General features: G+C 43.4%; 1 protein-coding gene across 1 annotated transcript; it reads right to left on the minus strand.

The window, feature by feature from the left end:
• Nucleotides 1-327: 327 nt before the first annotated feature.
• On the minus strand, nucleotides 328-13,015 carry LOC111834455 (inactive L-threonine 3-dehydrogenase, mitochondrial-like). Its single transcript, XM_072707284.1, is given in 6 exon segments — nucleotides 328-524; nucleotides 4,735-4,907; nucleotides 5,051-5,200; nucleotides 5,311-5,381; nucleotides 12,582-12,624; nucleotides 12,751-13,015. Coding segments are annotated over 6 exon segments (639 nt in total). The 5' UTR covers nucleotides 12,935-13,015; the 3' UTR covers nucleotides 328-506.
• Between the last annotated feature and the right edge of the window lie 5,583 nt (nucleotides 13,016-18,598).

The raw sequence follows: 18,598 nt of genomic DNA on the forward strand, positions 1-18,598 counted from the left end.
TAGTTCGGGCGTCACGTGCAACCATGTGGAATGACAGTAACAGTAATTTTTAAAGTAAGAAAATAAATGTATCCAAACAATGTGTAAAGTTAAAAAAATAAACACTGTGTCATGCCCAGATCGTCTGCTCCTTCCGTGTGCCACGCCCCCTCGTTAACCCCGTGTGGAATCCTCGTGTGATCATCTGTTTCTGGTTGTTGTCATTAGTCCTCTGTATTTAGTCCGCGTTTGAGTTGGTTTCCCTAGTCCGGTCATTGTATTGTCCGTCTGCGTTTTGCCTGCTGTGGTGCTTGCCTGGACAGGAAAACACGGATCCAAAGATGCACGCAACAGCCGGCTTTAATGGCGAGATCAGAGCGAAGGTACAGACAGGGACAAGCAATAGGCAGGCTCAATAATCGAAAGCGAGGTTCAGTAGCCAGGGAATCCGTCCTACGAAGAAGCACGGGACACGACCACGCAGGGAAGCCGGGACGTGATGTGCTGATCTCGGCAGGGAAAGCAGGTCAGGTACAGGAGCGGCTCTGGGAATGGAAAGGGAAACGGGTAAGGCGAACACACTAGGCAAACTGAATAGGCGGGGGAAATAGAGCAGATGAAAGATACAGAACTGCTCAGTAAGGCTCAAAGTCATTTGGCTCAATACTTCGCAACATGTAGTGGCTTCTCGGTCTCTAATGAAAGTCCGCTAATCGGCTGTAATGCTGTGCACCCGGTGGGTTCCGCCTGCGTGGGCGTGACACCTGCCTTACTTCTAAGTAAACCCGTATTCCCCGATACCCTGACGTCTGCGCCTTTATCTCCGTTCCGACCCTTCTGGGCCAGACAATATTATTATAATTAAATGTATTAATGGTTTATTATTAATACTAAAATAACTAATAAGTATTCTTTATTTTTTAAAGTATTTTATTATATAATTACTGTTACTGTCTATCATTCTCTAAATGTATTTTTACTGCCTAAATATATGTATTCAGCTAGTGTAAACATGCTTGTTATTTAGATAATGTGAAAGTATAATTGGTCTATGCATTCTGTTGTGGTGATCAGTTGACAGCTCTACCCTGCTCTTCACCCGAGTGTCCAAGACAGAAGGCCGCAGATCAGGTGACACAATTATGAAATCGATCATCGACTTGTAACCCTGGGCATGTTCATACCATGTCCACTTATGGACACCCTTATGCTCGAACATGGTGTGTGTTATGGAGGAAACCAGTCAGACCTGGTAGGCCCAAGCGCATAGTGAGGGTCTGCTGGGAACGTCTGGCAGAGGCTCCTGTTCGCCGGAACTTTAACTCGCACTTCCGGTAGAATTCCAACTGCATACCGGGGGAGGTTGGGGACATTGAGTCTGAATGGACACTGTTCCGGACCTCCATTGTGGAAGCGACCGTACAGAGCTGTGGCTGCAGGGTGGTCGGTGCCAGTCATGGAGGTAACCCTCGTACCTGTGGTGGACACCAGAGGTGAGGGGGGCTGTCAAGCTGAAGAAGGAGGCCTACCGGGAATTATTAGCCCGGGGGTCTCTGGAGGCAGCTGACGGGTACCGGCAGACCAGGCGGAACGCGGCTCGGGCGGTTGCAGAAGCAAAAACCCAGGCATGGGAGGAGTTCGGTGAGGCCATCGAAAGTGACTTTCGGTCAGCCTCAAAAAGGTTCTGGCAAACCATTTAGAATATCAGGAGGGGGAAGCAGCTCCTGGTTTCTACTATTTATAGTGGGGAGGGGGTGCTGTTGACCTCACCTGGGGACATCACCCGGAAGTGGAAGGAATACTTTGTGGACCTCCTCAACCCTGCCTCAGATACATCTGCACGCACTGCCTTTGAGACATCTGAGGGCACATAGCCCAAGGGGGCTAGGGTGGACTTGCCCATCACTGGGGCTGAGGTGGGCACGGTGGTTAAAGAGCTACATGGTGGCCGGGCCCCGGGGGTGGACGAGATCCACCCGGAATACCTAAAGGCTCTGGATGTTGTGGGGCTGTCATGGCTGACACGCCTTCTCAACAGCGCGGGGTGGTCAGGGGCAGTGCCACTGGATTGGCAGACCGGGGTGGTGGTCCCCTTATTCAAGAAAGGGGACTAGAGGGTGTGTTCCAACTACAGGGGGATCACACTTCTCAGCCTTCCTGGGAATGTCTATTCTGGGGTACTGTAGAGGAGGGTGAGATCGATAGTCGAATCTCGGATTCAGGAGGAACAATGCGGTTTTCGTCCTGGCCGTGGAACACTGGACCAGCTTTATACCCTTGCGAGGGTACTGGAAGGGGCCTGGGAGTTTGCCTATCCAGTCTACATGTGTTTTATGGACTTGGAAAAGACTTACAACCGGGTACTCTGTGGGGGGTGCTTCGAGAGTATGGGGTCCGGGGTCCACTGTTGTGGGCGATTCGGTCCCTGTATGAACGGAGCAGAAGCTTGGTCCGCATTGCCGGTAATAAGTCGGACGTGTTCCCAGTGCGGGTTCGGCTCCGCCAGGGCTGCCCTTTGTCATTGGTCCTGTTTATAATATTTATGGACAGGATTTCAAGGTGCAGCCAGCGTGTTGAGGGTGTCCAGTTTGGTGGCCTCAGGATTGCCTCGCTGCTTTTTTGCGGACGATGTCGTCCTGTTGGCTTCATCTGCTGGGGATCTCCAATGTGCTCTGGGGCGGTTCGCAGCCGAGTGTGAAGTGCCAGGGATGAGGATTAGTACCTCCAAGTCCGAGACTATGGTTCTCAGCTGGAAATGGGTGGATTGCCCTCTTCAGGTCAGGGAAGAGGTTCTGCCTCAAGTGGAGGAGTTCAAGTATCTCGGGGTCTTGTTCACGAGTGAGAGTAGGCGAGATCGAGAGGTGGATAGTTTTGCAGGTGCTTCACCGGTTCGTCGTGGCTAAGAAAGAACTGAGCCGGAAAACAAAGCTCTCGATCTATTGGTCCATCTTCGTCCCTACCCTTACCTATGGTCATGAGCTATAGGGAATGGTGGTTTGGACATCTGGTGCGGATGCCTCCTGGGCGGCTACCCGGAGAGGTTTTCCGTGCATGTCCTACAGGGAGGAGGCCCCGGGGCAGACCCAGGACATGCTGGAGGGATTATATCTCTCGGCTGGCCTGGGAACGCCTCGGCATCCCCCCCGAAGTGCTGAGGAAGTAGCTGGGGAGAAGGAGGTCTGGGTATGTCTCCTGAAGCTGCTACCCCCGGGACCCGAACCCCGGACAAGCGGAAGGTAATGGATGGATGGATGGATGGTTGGCATTCTGTTGTTTAAGTAGCAAAAGAATAACAACACCATAAAATATTTAACTTTAATTATTGAAGTTATAAATATACATTTTATTTGCATATATTATTCTAAAAACAATTTACATTTTCACTTTACACTTTCAGGTTGTGCCTGTGTCTGACACTCTTCTTTCTTTGCTAAATGCTATAAGATAGCTGATGTATTTCTATCATACATTGAAAATATCTGAACACCATGCAGTTAATATTTTTTAGAAAATCAGTAACATATATATATTTATAAGCTAAAACACTGCTTTTCTAAACACACACTGTCCCACCTTGTCCCCCACCACAAGATCTCACAAGATCTCACTCCCTGTAGGAAGTGGTCTTTCTAGGCTTGACAGGGATTATTTAATGGGTTCAAAATCATGTAGGTAGAGAAGACAATATCCATGCATCCATAGAGCCACTGAGTACTGGGAGATGCTTATGGTAAAGTCTCATTGCAGCCCAAAACATCTAAGTTCTGCTTGTACTTCAGTTCTTATATAAGATTGTAACAATGCTGTGTCCTCAGGATCACATTTTTTATTTCTTGAAAAACATCTTCTGAGATCTCAGCATCTACCAGGGCCCAGACTCCCTAGAGGAAAAGGCTTGGAAAGGCACTGAAGATGTCCTCCAGTTCTGACTCAATTATCTATGGAATTCATGCCCTGCAGATTTATAATAAAAGAAAAACAGTGAGGCCAGAGCATGTTTTGTCATTTATTTATGCTCTTTTCACTCCTCTCGTAAGTTTGAGAAACTTTGCCATACACAGACAGTGCTAACGTTTCCCCTAACCATAAACCGCATAAGCCTGATGCTGAATTAACATTACTGCATTACATTAAGTCAGCAAAAGTTTGTGCAAAAGGGTAAAATATATTTGCCCACCAAACCAGTGTCCCAAGGCCACTGCTGGTGAAGCAACATCCGCACTGGAGTTTAAACATGTTCCAGAAAGTGACGTAAAGTAGATGAGGACTGATCTGCGCATGTAAAAATAAAGTTTTTCTAGTTTTTCTTTGCGTACTCGCACACCACCAGCATCTTTTTACCTTGTTTATCCACAATATCTCCTCTTTCAAAATACGAGTTGTCACTTTCTTTACCACGACTTAAGTGCTTCCATGGTATACCAAAACAGTAAACAGCCCTACGCCGCTAGCCAACAAGTCATATAAAACAATATAAAATAACAATATAAAACATAATAAACATAAGGATATACATATTACTAACTTTATGGCATCACAATATGTAACTCATTAATATTTTAGACTTACTACTACCAAATTGAGTGTGGAAGTAAACGTCCGTGTAGTACAGAAAAGCCTGTGTGCGGACAAGTGTTTATGCCTGTCATCTAAATCCCAGTTGCTTATAGCGCATGTGCCATATAACCCTTATTGCAACACAGTGTGATATCGTGCAGCCCTAATACACACACAGATGCATGAAATGGCCTTTACCTCTCCCATGAGCTCAGCGTGCACTTTGGAGACTCCGTAGATGGTTCGGGGGCGCTGCACGCACAGATCAGGGGTGGGGTTCCGGGGAGAGGTGGGCCCGAATGCACCGATGGTGCTGGGAACAAAGAGGCGCAGGCCGTATTCTGCCGCAATGTCCAGGATGTTGTGCAAACCTGAGGGAGGAAGCCATCTTTGTAATTATACAGGGTTCTTGTCAGAATTCCAGTCCACATTCCTTGATTTACAGACCAAATGCTTGCAGAGAACAAAGGCCATTCAGCCAACAGAACAGGGACAGCAGGGAACCGCTCCTTACCTGTGATGTTTACAGCCCGCGCCAAAGACACGTTGGCCTCTCCAACAGCACTGAGGAGGGCGCTGTAGTGGACCAGCCAAGTAATTCGGTTGTTCATCACAATCCCACGCAGGTTCTTGTCATCCAAAATGTCAGAGTAAACAAAGGGGCCTACAGTACACAAAAGGGATACTTGTAACAACAACTTTCAGTCACTGGGTCAAGAAATACACAGCGTGATAAATAAATCAGCCTTTACAGCTTGCACAAGGTAAACTCACCACTGTGGAAAACATGACTTGGGGGATTCCTGATGTCTGACAGAATTACATTGTTTTTACCAAATGTCTTCCTGGGAAAAGATGACAAACAGACTTCAATCATAACTAGTAACTGTAGGTAGGTATGTGACTAAAAAATGAGACTTCCTGGAGCTGTAAGAAAACTGGCATTACTGGAAAGAGCATGAAATAAGCAAAAAAATGGTCTTTGAATTTTGGTTCTAGCCCAAATATTAAGGAAGTTATGATATTTTGAAGATTAGAAAGTCGGCTCAGTTTTGACCCCTTCGTTTTAATGGAAAACAATAGAAATGAGTGTGATCACTTTTCTATGTCAAATAACTAAGTGCACACTTAAAAAGGTCACAGTTCCCTTAAAAACTGGCAGACATCTAAAAGGTTGGTATCACTTTGTAGCTAATTGAAAGCACAATAAGATAATAATAATTAATTAGTTAATTATCAATTAATTAATTTAATTAATTGATAGATTGATCAATTAGGCGCGATTTATCCACGCACAATTGTTTTACAAAAATGGCCATAACTTCCTTAATATTTGGAATATTCAAATGAAATTTTTACCAAAAGAAATTTGAATAGCGATCTTCGGGTGACAGCGGTACTACACGCCCCCGATGCAGGTCAAACAAAGTTAGATGACATGGTTTACTTTTTTGCCGATTTAACCTAATTAAAAAAACTTTAATACTTCCGACAATGGACGTTTTGAAGAGAAGACAGATTACGGATTTAGCCAGGACTACTTTTTAACTAGAATTTTTATGCCGCCGGCAGAAAATCACCAAGCAATGTCATTATGATATAATCGATTATGTTCTCACTGCATCGATGCAGAATCGTCCACGTCTGCATCGCAATGCATCGATTATGAGATTAATTTCAACACCCCTACTCAGCACAATGTCATTCTAGTAATAGATTATCAAAATATAATAAGCAGGTCTACTATTTTTGATACTATTTTGTGGTCTTTGTATGCAGAAAGTGTAATAACAGTCTGCAATGTCAGTTCTGACCACTTCGCCATCTTGAAAATTTCTGGTTCGACAGAACATTTTCCGCAATCAATTTCATAGCTTCGGAATCTTCGTATGGCCTTCAAAATTAGCATACATATGCACAAATACCTATAGATTTGATTTATATAAGTCTAAAAAACATTTGTGCCCACCTTCATCCCAAATTTTGCGCGTTTTTTTGGCTAAATTTCGGATCACAACTTCAAGCTGTTAGTAAAATGGTTCATCTTATTTCCATTGGAAAAAATTCGAAAAAGAGGCTGATCGTGGGTGAATCATCTACGTTATAAGGGGATTCCCGAGGTGATTTCCCATTCCCAGCTAATAAGAGAGCAAGTTTTCTAACACGTTCAAAAACAGCGCTCAGCTAAAATCTATTTTTAGCGTCACACGGATCTGGCGTCATGATTAGGTCAGCGCAGCGCTGGATAGTCGCGTACCTACTGTAGGCAATGACTGAAGGGTCCAAAGCATCATAAGATCATCCAGAGTGTAGAATCAGTAGAACAGTAATGTTGGAAAATGGAGTACTGACTGTCACTGGTGGCCAGTGCAGTAAAAAGTCAGATAGTACTAAATAATCCTGGAACAGAATGGAGATTTTTGAGTCTAGGCCTAACAGGTCAGCAGATATAGGACAGAATGTAGAACCCTCTGGTGGAGTGCCTGAGCCCAAATGAATGTCTGGTTTGGGTCAGATGGTCTGAGTAGTATGTAGAAATAGGCAGCTTCCTACCTAATGTGGTAAGTCTAGATCTTACAGGTTAACCTTTGTTTATACTGGCTGTGTGATCTTAGACTGTGTTGCATAATCAGAACAACATTGCTCTGTTGGGGGACTGCTCCAGATAAGAGCAAAACAATCATACTTTGTGTTTTCTGCAGACTGCTCCTTTAGACATGATTTTAGCTGCTTATATGGAATAGTATGTCAGTTGTGCTGTCACAACTGAGCCTCCTCAGACTATTACAAAAGCATAAATGTCTGTGTAAGACAAATGCAGTTTAATCCAATTTTACTAGCCTGATATACACTCACCTAAAGGATTATTAGGAACACCTGTTCAATTTCTCATTAATGCAATTATCTAATCAACCAATCACATGGCAGTTGCTTCAATGCATTTAGGGGTGTGGTCCTGGTCAAGACAATCTCCTGAACTCCAAACTGAATGTCAGAATGGGAAAGAAAGGTGATTTAAGCAATTTTGAGCGTGGCATGGTTGTTGGTGCTAGACGGGCCGGTCTGAGTATTTCACAATCTGCTCAGTTACTGGGATTTTCACGCACAACCATTTCTAGGGTTTACAAAGAATGGTGTGCAAAGGGAGAAACATCCAGTATGCGGCAGTCCTGTGGGCGAAAATGCCTTGTTGATGCTAGAGGTCAGAGGAGAATGGGCCGACTGATTCAAGCTGATAGAAGAGCAACTTTGACTGAAATAACCACTCCTTATAACCGAGGTATGCAGCAAAGCATTTGTGAAGCCACAACACGCACAACCTTGAGGCGGATGGGCTACAACAGCAGAAGACCCCACCGGGTACCACTCATCTCCACTACAAATAGGAAAAAGAGGCTACAATTTGCACGAGCTCACCAAAATTGGACAGTTGAAGACTGGAAAAATGTTGCCTGGTCTGATGAGTCTCGATTTCTGTTGAGACATTCAAATGGTAGAGTCAGAATTTGGCGTAAACAGAATGAGAACATGGATCCATCATGCCTTGTTACCACTGTGCAGGCTGGTGGTGGTGGTGTAATGGTGTGGGGGATGTTTTCTTGGCACACTTTAGGCCAATTAGTGCCAATTGGGCATCGTTTAAATGCCACGGCCTACCTGAGCATTGTTTCTGACCATGTCCATCCCTTTATGACCACCATGTACCCATCCTCTGATGGCTACTTCCAGCAGGATAATGCACCATGTCACAAAGCTCGAATCATTTCAAATTGGTTTCTTGAACATGACAATGAGTTCACTGTACTACAATGGCCCCCACAGTCACCAGATCTCAACCCAATAGAGCATCTTTGGGATGTGGTGGAACGGGAGCTTCGTGCCCTGGATGTGCATCCCACAAATCTCCATCAACTGCAAGATGCTATCCTATCAATTTGGGCCAACATTTCTAAAGAATGCTTTCAGCACCTTGTTGAATCAATGCCACGTAGAATTAAGGCAGTTCTGAAGGCGAAAGGGGGTCAAACACTGTATTAGTATGGTGTTCCTAATAATCCTTTAGGTGAGTGTATGCGTTCAGTCCTGTGTAGTAGTTTGACTATTTCCATTAGCCAAAGCAGCCTATGCATGCATTTGCAGTCTTACATTTAGTAATAGTAGTAAATCCTGTAACACAGGAAATTACCGCTCAAAATCAAAAGTATAAAATTTAAACACAATCTTCAGGAACAGCTTTGATATCTAACTATTTTGAAGGACTTTATGGAAAACATGGCACAGAACAGATACATTCTGAAGAAGTTGTGATGCATTATGTTAAACACCATGCACCATATATATAAGCAAATGTAAAACAAAGAGGCAACCTGAAGGAGGCCTGAAGCATTTATGAAATGAAGCACTGACTCCCCCTACTGGCCAGTTTATTAAAACCTTCAAATTGCTGCGGTCTGCCCAGGCTGAAATATAAATGAAGTCTGATCATTTTCTGAGTCAAATGGCAGTAAAATGAAAGGCAATTAAAAATATGCACTCAGATGAAGGGAAAGATGATTAACCTTTTATGAAAGTTTTATGAAGAATAAGGACATTTCAGCCGAATTAGCCAAGGTGGGCCTTATACATATTTGCACAGTGGCTGTAGTGCCCCTGTTTGACCGGTCGGCACCAAACTTGGAGTCTGTATTCTCATGCTTCATTAGAGGGTAAAATTTGGTGAGGATTTGCTGAAGCAGGCCTGACATACAGCTCCCTGATTGAAATGGGCATGGACCTCTTGTAGGTTGGGTATGGCTGGTGGTCATACTGTACATGCAGGTCAAGCTTTTTTTATGAGTCATCCATAAGGGCAGCATCCTGATTCACCTGCTACCAGAATTACCGAGGTGAGGTGGACATTGTAGGAGTAATAGAAATATGTCATTTGTTGAGTTTTTAAACATCACTAGGAAATGCAAATGACTGTCATTGGACGGTACATATATCTTGATTTGGCATGACTCTCCGAACTTTAAGTACAAAGGATTTTGAGCAGTAATATGTCACTCGAACAGAAATGAGAAAAATGTCAGTTGCACTGGTTTTGCAGGTTTAGAGACATATGTTACATTGCTGTAGCGCCCCCTATTGACTCATCAGCGTCAAATTTGGTGGACCCTTCGCAGTACTGTCCTACAGTACATATTCAAGTTTGGTGCTGATTGGCCTAAGCATACACAAGATACAGCTGTGTGATTGAAATGGACGCGGCACCGGTACGGTGTGGGTGTGCCTGATAGCCATCCCTACAGAAAGTCTAAGATTTTTTTAAAATAACTTTTTACAAGTGTCTGCTGATTCGAATGATACCAAATATATATAAGCTGGGTGAAAATGCTAGGACGAGTTTGAAAAATAGCTTTCAGGGTTACATGAAATAGATAAGTCAAAGAGGTAGCACGAAGTTCTGTAGGTTATTTGGATTTCTCATAACATACTGAATTGGACTGGAAATAAATTTCAAGTATAGGCTTCACAGTTCAGGAGAAATAGACAAATGCAAAAGATGTCATTGTAGCACCCCCATCAGGCAGACTGGGGTGCCCTTACCAGGGAGTGCCCAGGGTCTCTAGATAAATTAATCTTCCAGTTTTGGTTTGGATTGGTCACTATTAAGCCTGTCAAATGGATGCTTGAATTTCATTGGCTGATTGTGGCCAGCATTTTATGACTTATGACTACCATAGTATGTGTCTGACCTCAGGCTTGGTCATAGTATACATCTTCCAAATTTCACTTGGATTGGCCAAGGAGTTCAGGAGATACTGGCAGTAGGTAGTTGTAGTGCCCCCTATTGACGAAGTGTGGCCCGCCTTGTATGGTGTCCCCAGAATGGTGCTGGGCGGTAGTATTTCAAATTTGTTTAAGGTAGGCGAAGTAAAACAAAACCAACAGAGTAAAAAATAGCTTCTACCCGTGGGCAGTCAGAACTCTTAATGCACCAGATCACTAACATTACTCCTTCAATCCTCCCCTCACTGCTATCTTTTTAAGCTTATGGTGACCATAAGTATTTATGTGTGTATGGGTGTGGGTGTGTGCGTGTGCACGTGTTTGTGCAGTTTTCGTCCATACTCTATACTCACTGCTGCTACTGACTATGGCTCTGTGCAATATCTTGGCAAATGTGCAATTACCAACCTACCCAATAGTGTCACTTATCTATGACAAAAGCCCTCCCCCCTTATTTATTATATTTATGACACCCTTGCATATACCCCCCAATGTCTCTTGTACCTATACATTGTATATACTGTGTTTATTATTCTTATATCTTGTACTGACACTTTCTTGCATCTTTGTGGTCTTGCTAGCTAATTTCGTTGTCCAGGCAACTGTACAATGACAATAAAAAAGTCTTGAAGTCTAATGGCCAAGTTATAGCAGTCTGATTAAAACAGGCCAAATTTAGGTAGAGTTTGGGTGTGGCTAATGGCCGTGTGATAAACAAATGTTAGACTTTTTTATGTCTTGATCAGCTCAGCAGGTTTTGCAAATTATGCAAATGAGCAAAAAATCTAAGTAGGCGGAGCTTAGTAGTGTTATTGGCAAGTTGGTAGGGCATGGCTGTCTGTATCTGCAAAAAAAAAGAATTTCGACTCTCGAATTAACATTTCAGGAGATATTGGCTGAAACATATGGGGGGGGGACTGACTTGGGTCAGATGGTCTGTGTAGTGGGTAGGAATTGACATCTTTGTACCAAGTCTAGTCAGTCTAGATCTTATGGTTTAGGCTGCCCATTCCGTTTTAGGGAACAAAGATAATAAAAGAGAAAAATCTTTACAAAAACAATAATGGTCCATAGCACTACGTGCTTTGGTCCCTTAATTAGTCAATTCAAAAAGGCATTGAGTAAGTCAGTAAGTTCCCCAAGAAAGCAAGCACTGCTTCTGATCCTATATGTTCAAACAGCAATAAAATAGCTAGTGGCCTAGTATGTTAAAACATTCAGGCAGTATTTGCTGTAATGATGTGTAGCACTCAGAGTTACAAAGGTGTGCGGTTGCTTAGTTTGGGTGTGGTTGGCATGGTTCTTGGAACTGACAGGAGGCATATTCTTAAACAATGTCAGTAGTTTAAATGGCTGCCAGTTACTTATGCAGCTAAGAATAAGGACTTTATACTACGTTAAGTGTTTTCCCCTCCATTGACGCCGATTATAAGGAAAAGGCTTAATGTAAAATAAAGTCCATATTCCTTGTATTTCGGTTTAGATTTTTTGTCAGGTGAAAGTGCTTATGACCAGATACAGTACAGTATATGTGTGAGAAATTTGGTGATTTTTGGTGGCTGTCTTGGTACTTTAAGTTACATTAAGCCTTTTCCTTATGGGCGTCAATGGAGGGGAAAACGCTTAACGTAAAATAAAGTCCATATTCCTTGTATTTCGGTTTTGAATTTTTGTCAGGTGAAAGTCTTTATGACCAGATGTGTGTGTGCGAAATTTGGTGATTATTGGTCGCTATTTTGGTACATTAAACCACATTAAGCGTTTTCACATTAAGCGTTTTAGAATGTCCCTCTCAAAGGTACTATGAAACACCGGGAAAGTATTAGCTTACCTTATATATATAGTAATTAGAACATTATTTCCGAAATGCGTACTATACATCATGTTTTCAGCACGCCAGCACACAAATTTTTACACAGTATTCACGATTCTCCCAACCTTATCAAGTAGACTCGTGACTCGCCCATGCCGTTAGTTGACCAATCACAGTGTGATTGTCAGAAGAGATGTATATTCAGCGAGTTTAATGATTAATTTATTAAGAAGCGGCGAGAGAGTGACTAAAAAAACCGATGCTGAAAAAAAGTGAAGAATTTGATTAGTAGAAGCAAAAATACAAAGAAAAGTGAAGAATTGAAATCAAACTCCAGGGGGAACCCTGCTTATTAATCTGCTTATAATACTGGAACCTAAAGTAAATAAATAGATAAAATAAATGTGTTGACTGATTTGGGAAAATCTTTATTCATTAAGCCAGGAAGCAAACATCTCACCTTAGCAACTTAGACAAGCCAACACCCAGCTGTCCAAGACCACCTGGTAGCCAAAATTAAGCAAAAGCAATGGAAAAAGGTCAAAGAAGAATGACAGTCACACAACTGTTCAATAAAATAAAAATATTATTGAGAGATAATACCACAGGTGCTTTGTAGGGAAACCTACCAGTGATAAGGACTTTGGGTTGGTCTGTCTCTGAGAAGGAGACAGAGTGGAAGTTGTCATTGGAAATGACTTAGTGAGTGAAGAAGCTGATGGTGCGGACAACAATGGCCATGGGCTGACTGCCACACCCTGGGTCCTGGAGGACCTGCCTAGCCACCTTGCTCAGGGTTCTGACAAAAACCATCTTCTTCAACCAAAGAAAGGTAAGGGGGATTTAAGGGCGAAACCATTCCACTTCACAATCCCCGAGTATTACGATAAGACACATGGCCATGTCACGTGCAGCAACTGTCTTTTGCATCATCAGTTACCCTTCATATCCTTATTACTGTTCTGCAATTTTTTTGTCTTTTCCCACAAGTACACGTCTTAACAGAACTGCATTCAACAACCTTAAAACAATTCGGGACATTTGCAAGACAAGACAGTTTATTTCAAGCTGCATGTTTGGCCCGAAAATGAAATTATTTTTGCATGTTTATGGCGGTCAGAAGCTAATCTGATTAACAGAACGTTAATATTTAATTAATGATTTAAACAGCTTGAAATCGTTCAAGAAATGTTTTGCCAAATACGTTTTATTTAATGACTGTAAATTATATGGAAACTGACTAATAATTTCGATTTAAACATGACTTGACATGGCGTTCTAGTAAAAACAGTAAAAATTAGCGCTGTCTTCTTTATTGTACAATTTTCCTTGTATACAAATGATTTAACTAGATCGTATCTACATGTTTTGCATAAACACATCTTTCTTGGGTAATTCGCTCTTACCTCTGCGTTTCGCTTTCTTTGTGGGCGTCTCGCTGTAATCTGCCAGTTTTTATAGTGCCATGCCTTTTAACCAATCAGGACGCCAAAAGGGTCTTAAACGTCTCAATTTCCGGGTTGATTTAAGCGCCTTGTTAAACTTATTTTGGCGCGTTTTTCACGCCTTTGTTAAAATATATTCAGTATGGAAGACCATCAACCCCAAATGCCTACAGACCTAAAACATACACGCCTAAAGACCGCCATAATTCACACGTTAATATTTCACGCCTATAGACGGTATATTTTTCCTCCAGAGGTGGCATTTTGCAACGTACGTGTCTTGATTTAAACAAAGTAATCATTCAAAATAAATGCACCATTAACTTCTAACCACAAATACCATAACGAAACAATAATAATAAGTTTGCTTATTATTCTGTGTGGCTTTTCTTATATGCCAAAAAAATAGACCTGGGTGACCCAGGTCTATTTATTTTTTGACAATAACATTTGCTTTCTGCGTGTACGACTTCTTGTCCCTGTTTTGTGGTTAGAGAGGGTTAGGATAGTATTTCTGTTTTGTTTAATTTTTCTTTCGGGTTAGGGAAGTTTTGTCGGTACACGGGAAGATAGTTTGCTTGGTTTTGTTTATTGTTTTGGTCGTAGTCACTCCTGAAGTTCACATTTCCCCAAATACACATATTTCTGTTAAAATCAACACCTTGGGTGTTAATTATTCCCTGACCTCCTTATCCTCTACCTCCCGACTCCCTGTTCCCGATTTCCCGATCCTTACTGCTGCTTATGCCCCATCCCTAGACCGGGACATAACAGAATTAGGGGCTCCTCCGAGATCATCATCACCTAGGGTAGTGGGCTGGTATCCTACTGGTGTGGCAATGGCTGACTTTGACCTGACTCACTTTACTCTGTGTTCCACCTTGGAAGGCTTTGATGCCTGTAGAAAGATAGATCTGTTACAGATCGCTGCTTTCTTTGATGTGCCGGTGCCTCGAGCTGCTTCCAAAAAGGAGGTTAAAGCTCTGCTGTATGATGACCTGGTATCTCAGGTATATTGCCTGAGAGGGAGGAGGCGACGGGTGTTGCTCCTCAGATGGCACAGTCACCCGTAGCGGAGGTGAGCGGGATGACCGGTCTAGCTTTGGGCCTGCTCTAGAAGTCTAGCCATCCGACTAAAGGAGTTGGAACTGGAGATAAAGAAACAGGAGAACCAGGCATAGCTTTTGCATTTGCGCACTTTGCAGGTAGAGGCAGATAAAGAGATTGCCTTAGCGCAGCTGAATATGGAGCAACCCAAGCCGGTTCCTATGACGCAGGCATCGACACAACCCGGAGAAGGCGGGATCTGCTCTCTGCGCGCTCCTCAGGGCTCCCCGGTAGGTGAAGTCCCTGGGTTTGATGTCAGTCGGCAGGTCAATCTGGTACCACTGTTTAGAGAATATGAAGTGGATGCTTACTTTCCTATCTTTGAACGCATTGCCACGACCTTAAATTAGCCTAAGTCTCTCTGGTCATTGATGTTACAATGCAAGTTGGTAGGAAAAGCCCAGGATGTGTGTACAGCTTTGACTCTGGAACAAAGCCTTGACTATGAAGTCGTCAAAACCACTATTCAGCGGGCTTATGAACTGGTGCCTGCAGAATTTTAGGCAGCTCAGAAAAACCAACAGGCAGACGTTTGAGGAATTTGCCAGAGAAAAATCAGTGTTATTTGAAAAGTGGTGTACCTCCAGTACGGTCTCTGAATTTGAACAGTTGAAAGAACTTATTTTATTAGAAGAATTTAAGAATTGTATATCTGAGAAAATTATGATCTATTAGAATGAATAGAAGCTGACTAGTTTGTCCGAAGCAGCTACATTAGCAGACGAGTTTGCACTAACTCATGTTTGTTTTTGCCTCCCCTCTGTCTTGGCGGGCTCCCAGTGTTTTTTCAGCCGCACCTAAGTCTGTACATACTGGATCACATAAGAACATAAGAACATAAGAAATTTACAAACGAGAGGAGGCCATTCGGCCCATCAAGCTCGTTTGGGGAGAACTTAGCTAATATCTCAGAGTTGTTAAAATCTTATCTAGCTCTGATTTAAAGGAACCCATGGTTTTAGCTTCCACTACAATAGCAGGAAGACTATTCCATACTCTGACTACACGCTGTGTAAAGAAGTGCTTCCTCAAATTTGTTTTAAAATGTTCTCCCGCTAATTTCCACTTATGGCCACGAGTTCTAGTATTTAGACTAATATTGAAATAGTCATTTGGCTGAACAGCATCCAGACCCGTTAGAATCTTATAGACCTGAATCATATCCCCCCTTAGTCTCCTTTGCTCAAGGCTGAACAGATTCAGTTCCGCTAACCTCTCCTCGTAAGACATTCCTCTAAGACCAGGAATCATTCTCGTAGCTCTTCGTTGCATCTTTTCTAAGGCAGCAATGTCCTTCTTGAGGTATGGTGACCAAACCTGCACACAGTATTCTAGGTGGGGTCTTACCAAGGAATTATATAAGTGTAACATCACCTCCCTTGACTTAAACTCCACACATCTAGAGATATAACCCAACATTCTGTTCGCCTTTTTTATTGCTTCCCCACATTGGCGAGAGTGGGACATGGAAGCATCAACATACATACCGAGATCTTTCTCGTAATCAGCTACCTTTATTTCAGTGGAACCCATAAAATATCTGTACTGTATATTTCTGCTCCCTGCATGGATTACCTTACATTTATCTGTGTTAAATTTCATCTGCCAAGTATCAGCCCATTCGCTAATTAAATCCAGATCCCGTTGAAGCCTCTCTGCTGCTTGATTAGTATCTGCTACCCCGCCCACCTTAGTGTCGTCTGCAAATTTAACCAGTTTACTGTATGTATTCGTGTCAATATCATTAATGTAAATTAGGAACAATAGTGGTCCTAAAATTGAACCCTGCGGTACCCCACTATAAACGGAGGCCCACTGTGACATAGTGCCTCTAATAACTACTCGCTGCTTCCTATCAGTTAGCCAGTTTTTGATCCAAGCTGCCACAGTTCCTAAAATTCCTGCAGCTTTAAGCCTCACCTAAATCGGGTGCTTCTGATAAGTCACTAGAGGAAACCCTGTATTATCACATGCCAGGACATAAACTCAGTGTTAGAGGTGGAGGAAAAACTCCAATGTGAAAGTCCGAGTTCAAGTATCTTTCCAGCTTGTGCAATAACCAGAGCTCAGGCACGGAAATACCGAGATGTAATTGACTTGTCTGATTCGTTTTTGTGTGATAACTCCGCTGAGGGTAAGGCCAGCTCGTCTTTGTCGGAAGACAGCGATCTTCGTGCAGATGCTCCCACATTGACTGATGTTACCAGAGCTGAATTAATCAAAGCTCAGAAGGCTGATCCTTCTCTAGCTTACTGTTTTCGATTATCCAAGGGTAGCAATATTAACTCTACCCAGTCCCCTCTTTATTTCATGAAAAACGAGGTCTTAACCTCCTAAGACCCAAAAAAAGTGTCCTTCAATTGTAGGTTATTTGTCTTTGGAGGAAATAAGACATTTTACAATTTAGATTTTTAAAAATTTATTCTTATTTTAATTTCACAGCATGTCCTCTTTTCTGGAGGGTCGTGTGTCTGGCAGCTCTGTCCGTGGAGGACATCGAAGACATTTATCTATTCGGAACCATGATTACAGGTCTGATGCTGATTGGATTAGGCATTGCCCTGGCTTATCGGAAATTGAAGAAAACGGTGACAGCCGCTGAAAGCCCAACTAGGCTGGCCGGGATGATTGACGGACTTGGCAGAGCTGTTGGCGCTCAAACTATGGCTATAGATCGCAAACTGGATAACATCACAGTGTCTAATGACCGCAGATTTTTTTTTTTTTTTTTTAAATGTGTCCTGTCCGCCAGCTTTAGCAAGCAGAATAATGGTCTGAATGCACTGCTGTGTCAGACATATTTGCTTTGCCATGAGGGGCTCTATAGACTCTGTATAGGCCCTTCATGTTGGTCAATTTCTTTTTATTTGTATATTTATTATATTTTATTTTTAACACATGTAAAATATTCCAGTTGCCGAGCTGTCCGGAAGGGAGTGATAGTGAAGAAAAGGGGTAGGGAGAAAGATTAAAAAGGAGGCGAGAGAGGAGAAAAAAACAAAACGAACAAAGGGGGAGACAACAGTGGGAGAGAGGCTAAGAAAGACAAGAGTAACGTAAAAAGCACATATCAAGGAAAAAAAAAAAAAAACAGCATTTGAAATACAACCAAAAATGGACAAATACAAAGACACAACCAGAATTAAAGACAATAAAACAGATATACAGACATCCAAAATTGTTGCATGTGCTTGGAAGGGAGTGTGGAAGTGGGCTTGCATGTGTGTTCTTCTGTGTGGGGGATGTGTGTGAACACGTATACGTGTGTTGGGTGCATGTGAATTTCTCCATGGAATGTACTTGATAGCAAGGGCGGGGGGCCGTAACCCCACCCCACAAGAGCCAGAGGCCAGCGGAGACAGGCCCAGGAGACCCAAGGCGTCCACAGCCCCCCAAGAGCACAGAAGAGCCAAGGCCCCACGTTCCCACGACAGCCGCGTCCCCACCCCAGCAGGAGGAGGAGGGGGGAGACCCCAGGCGCAGCCCCCCGCAGCCAAAAGGGCACGAGCCCCAGAGAACCAGAGGCAACAGGCAGCCGACCCCGCGAGGGGGACGGCCGCTCCCGCACGGGCCAGAGCCAGGGCCCCAGGACTCCAGGCGGCCGGGAGCCGACCGGCCCCCGGTAGAGAGCCCCACCCACGCCGGAGAGGCCCGAGACCCCCCCAGGCCACCACCCGGGGAGGAGGGCCAGCAACCATGCCAAGGAGGCAGCCATGCCCAGGAAGGAGCCGCAGATTTGATAACATCACCGTGACTATGGACCGCAGATTTGATAACATCACGGAGAAGCTCACGGCTCTGCAAAGGATGGACATTAGAGGAGCTGAGAAATTACAGCTTCTCGCCCGAAAACCCAAACAACCCCATTCTATCTGCTTTTGGCTCCCCCCTAATCAGCACGGGCCTTGGCCAAGGCCTCTGCTGA

This window comes from Paramormyrops kingsleyae, chromosome 25 (genome assembly GCF_048594095.1).
Source record: "Paramormyrops kingsleyae isolate MSU_618 chromosome 25, PKINGS_0.4, whole genome shotgun sequence".
Taxonomy (NCBI): Eukaryota; Metazoa; Chordata; class Actinopteri; order Osteoglossiformes; family Mormyridae; genus Paramormyrops; species Paramormyrops kingsleyae.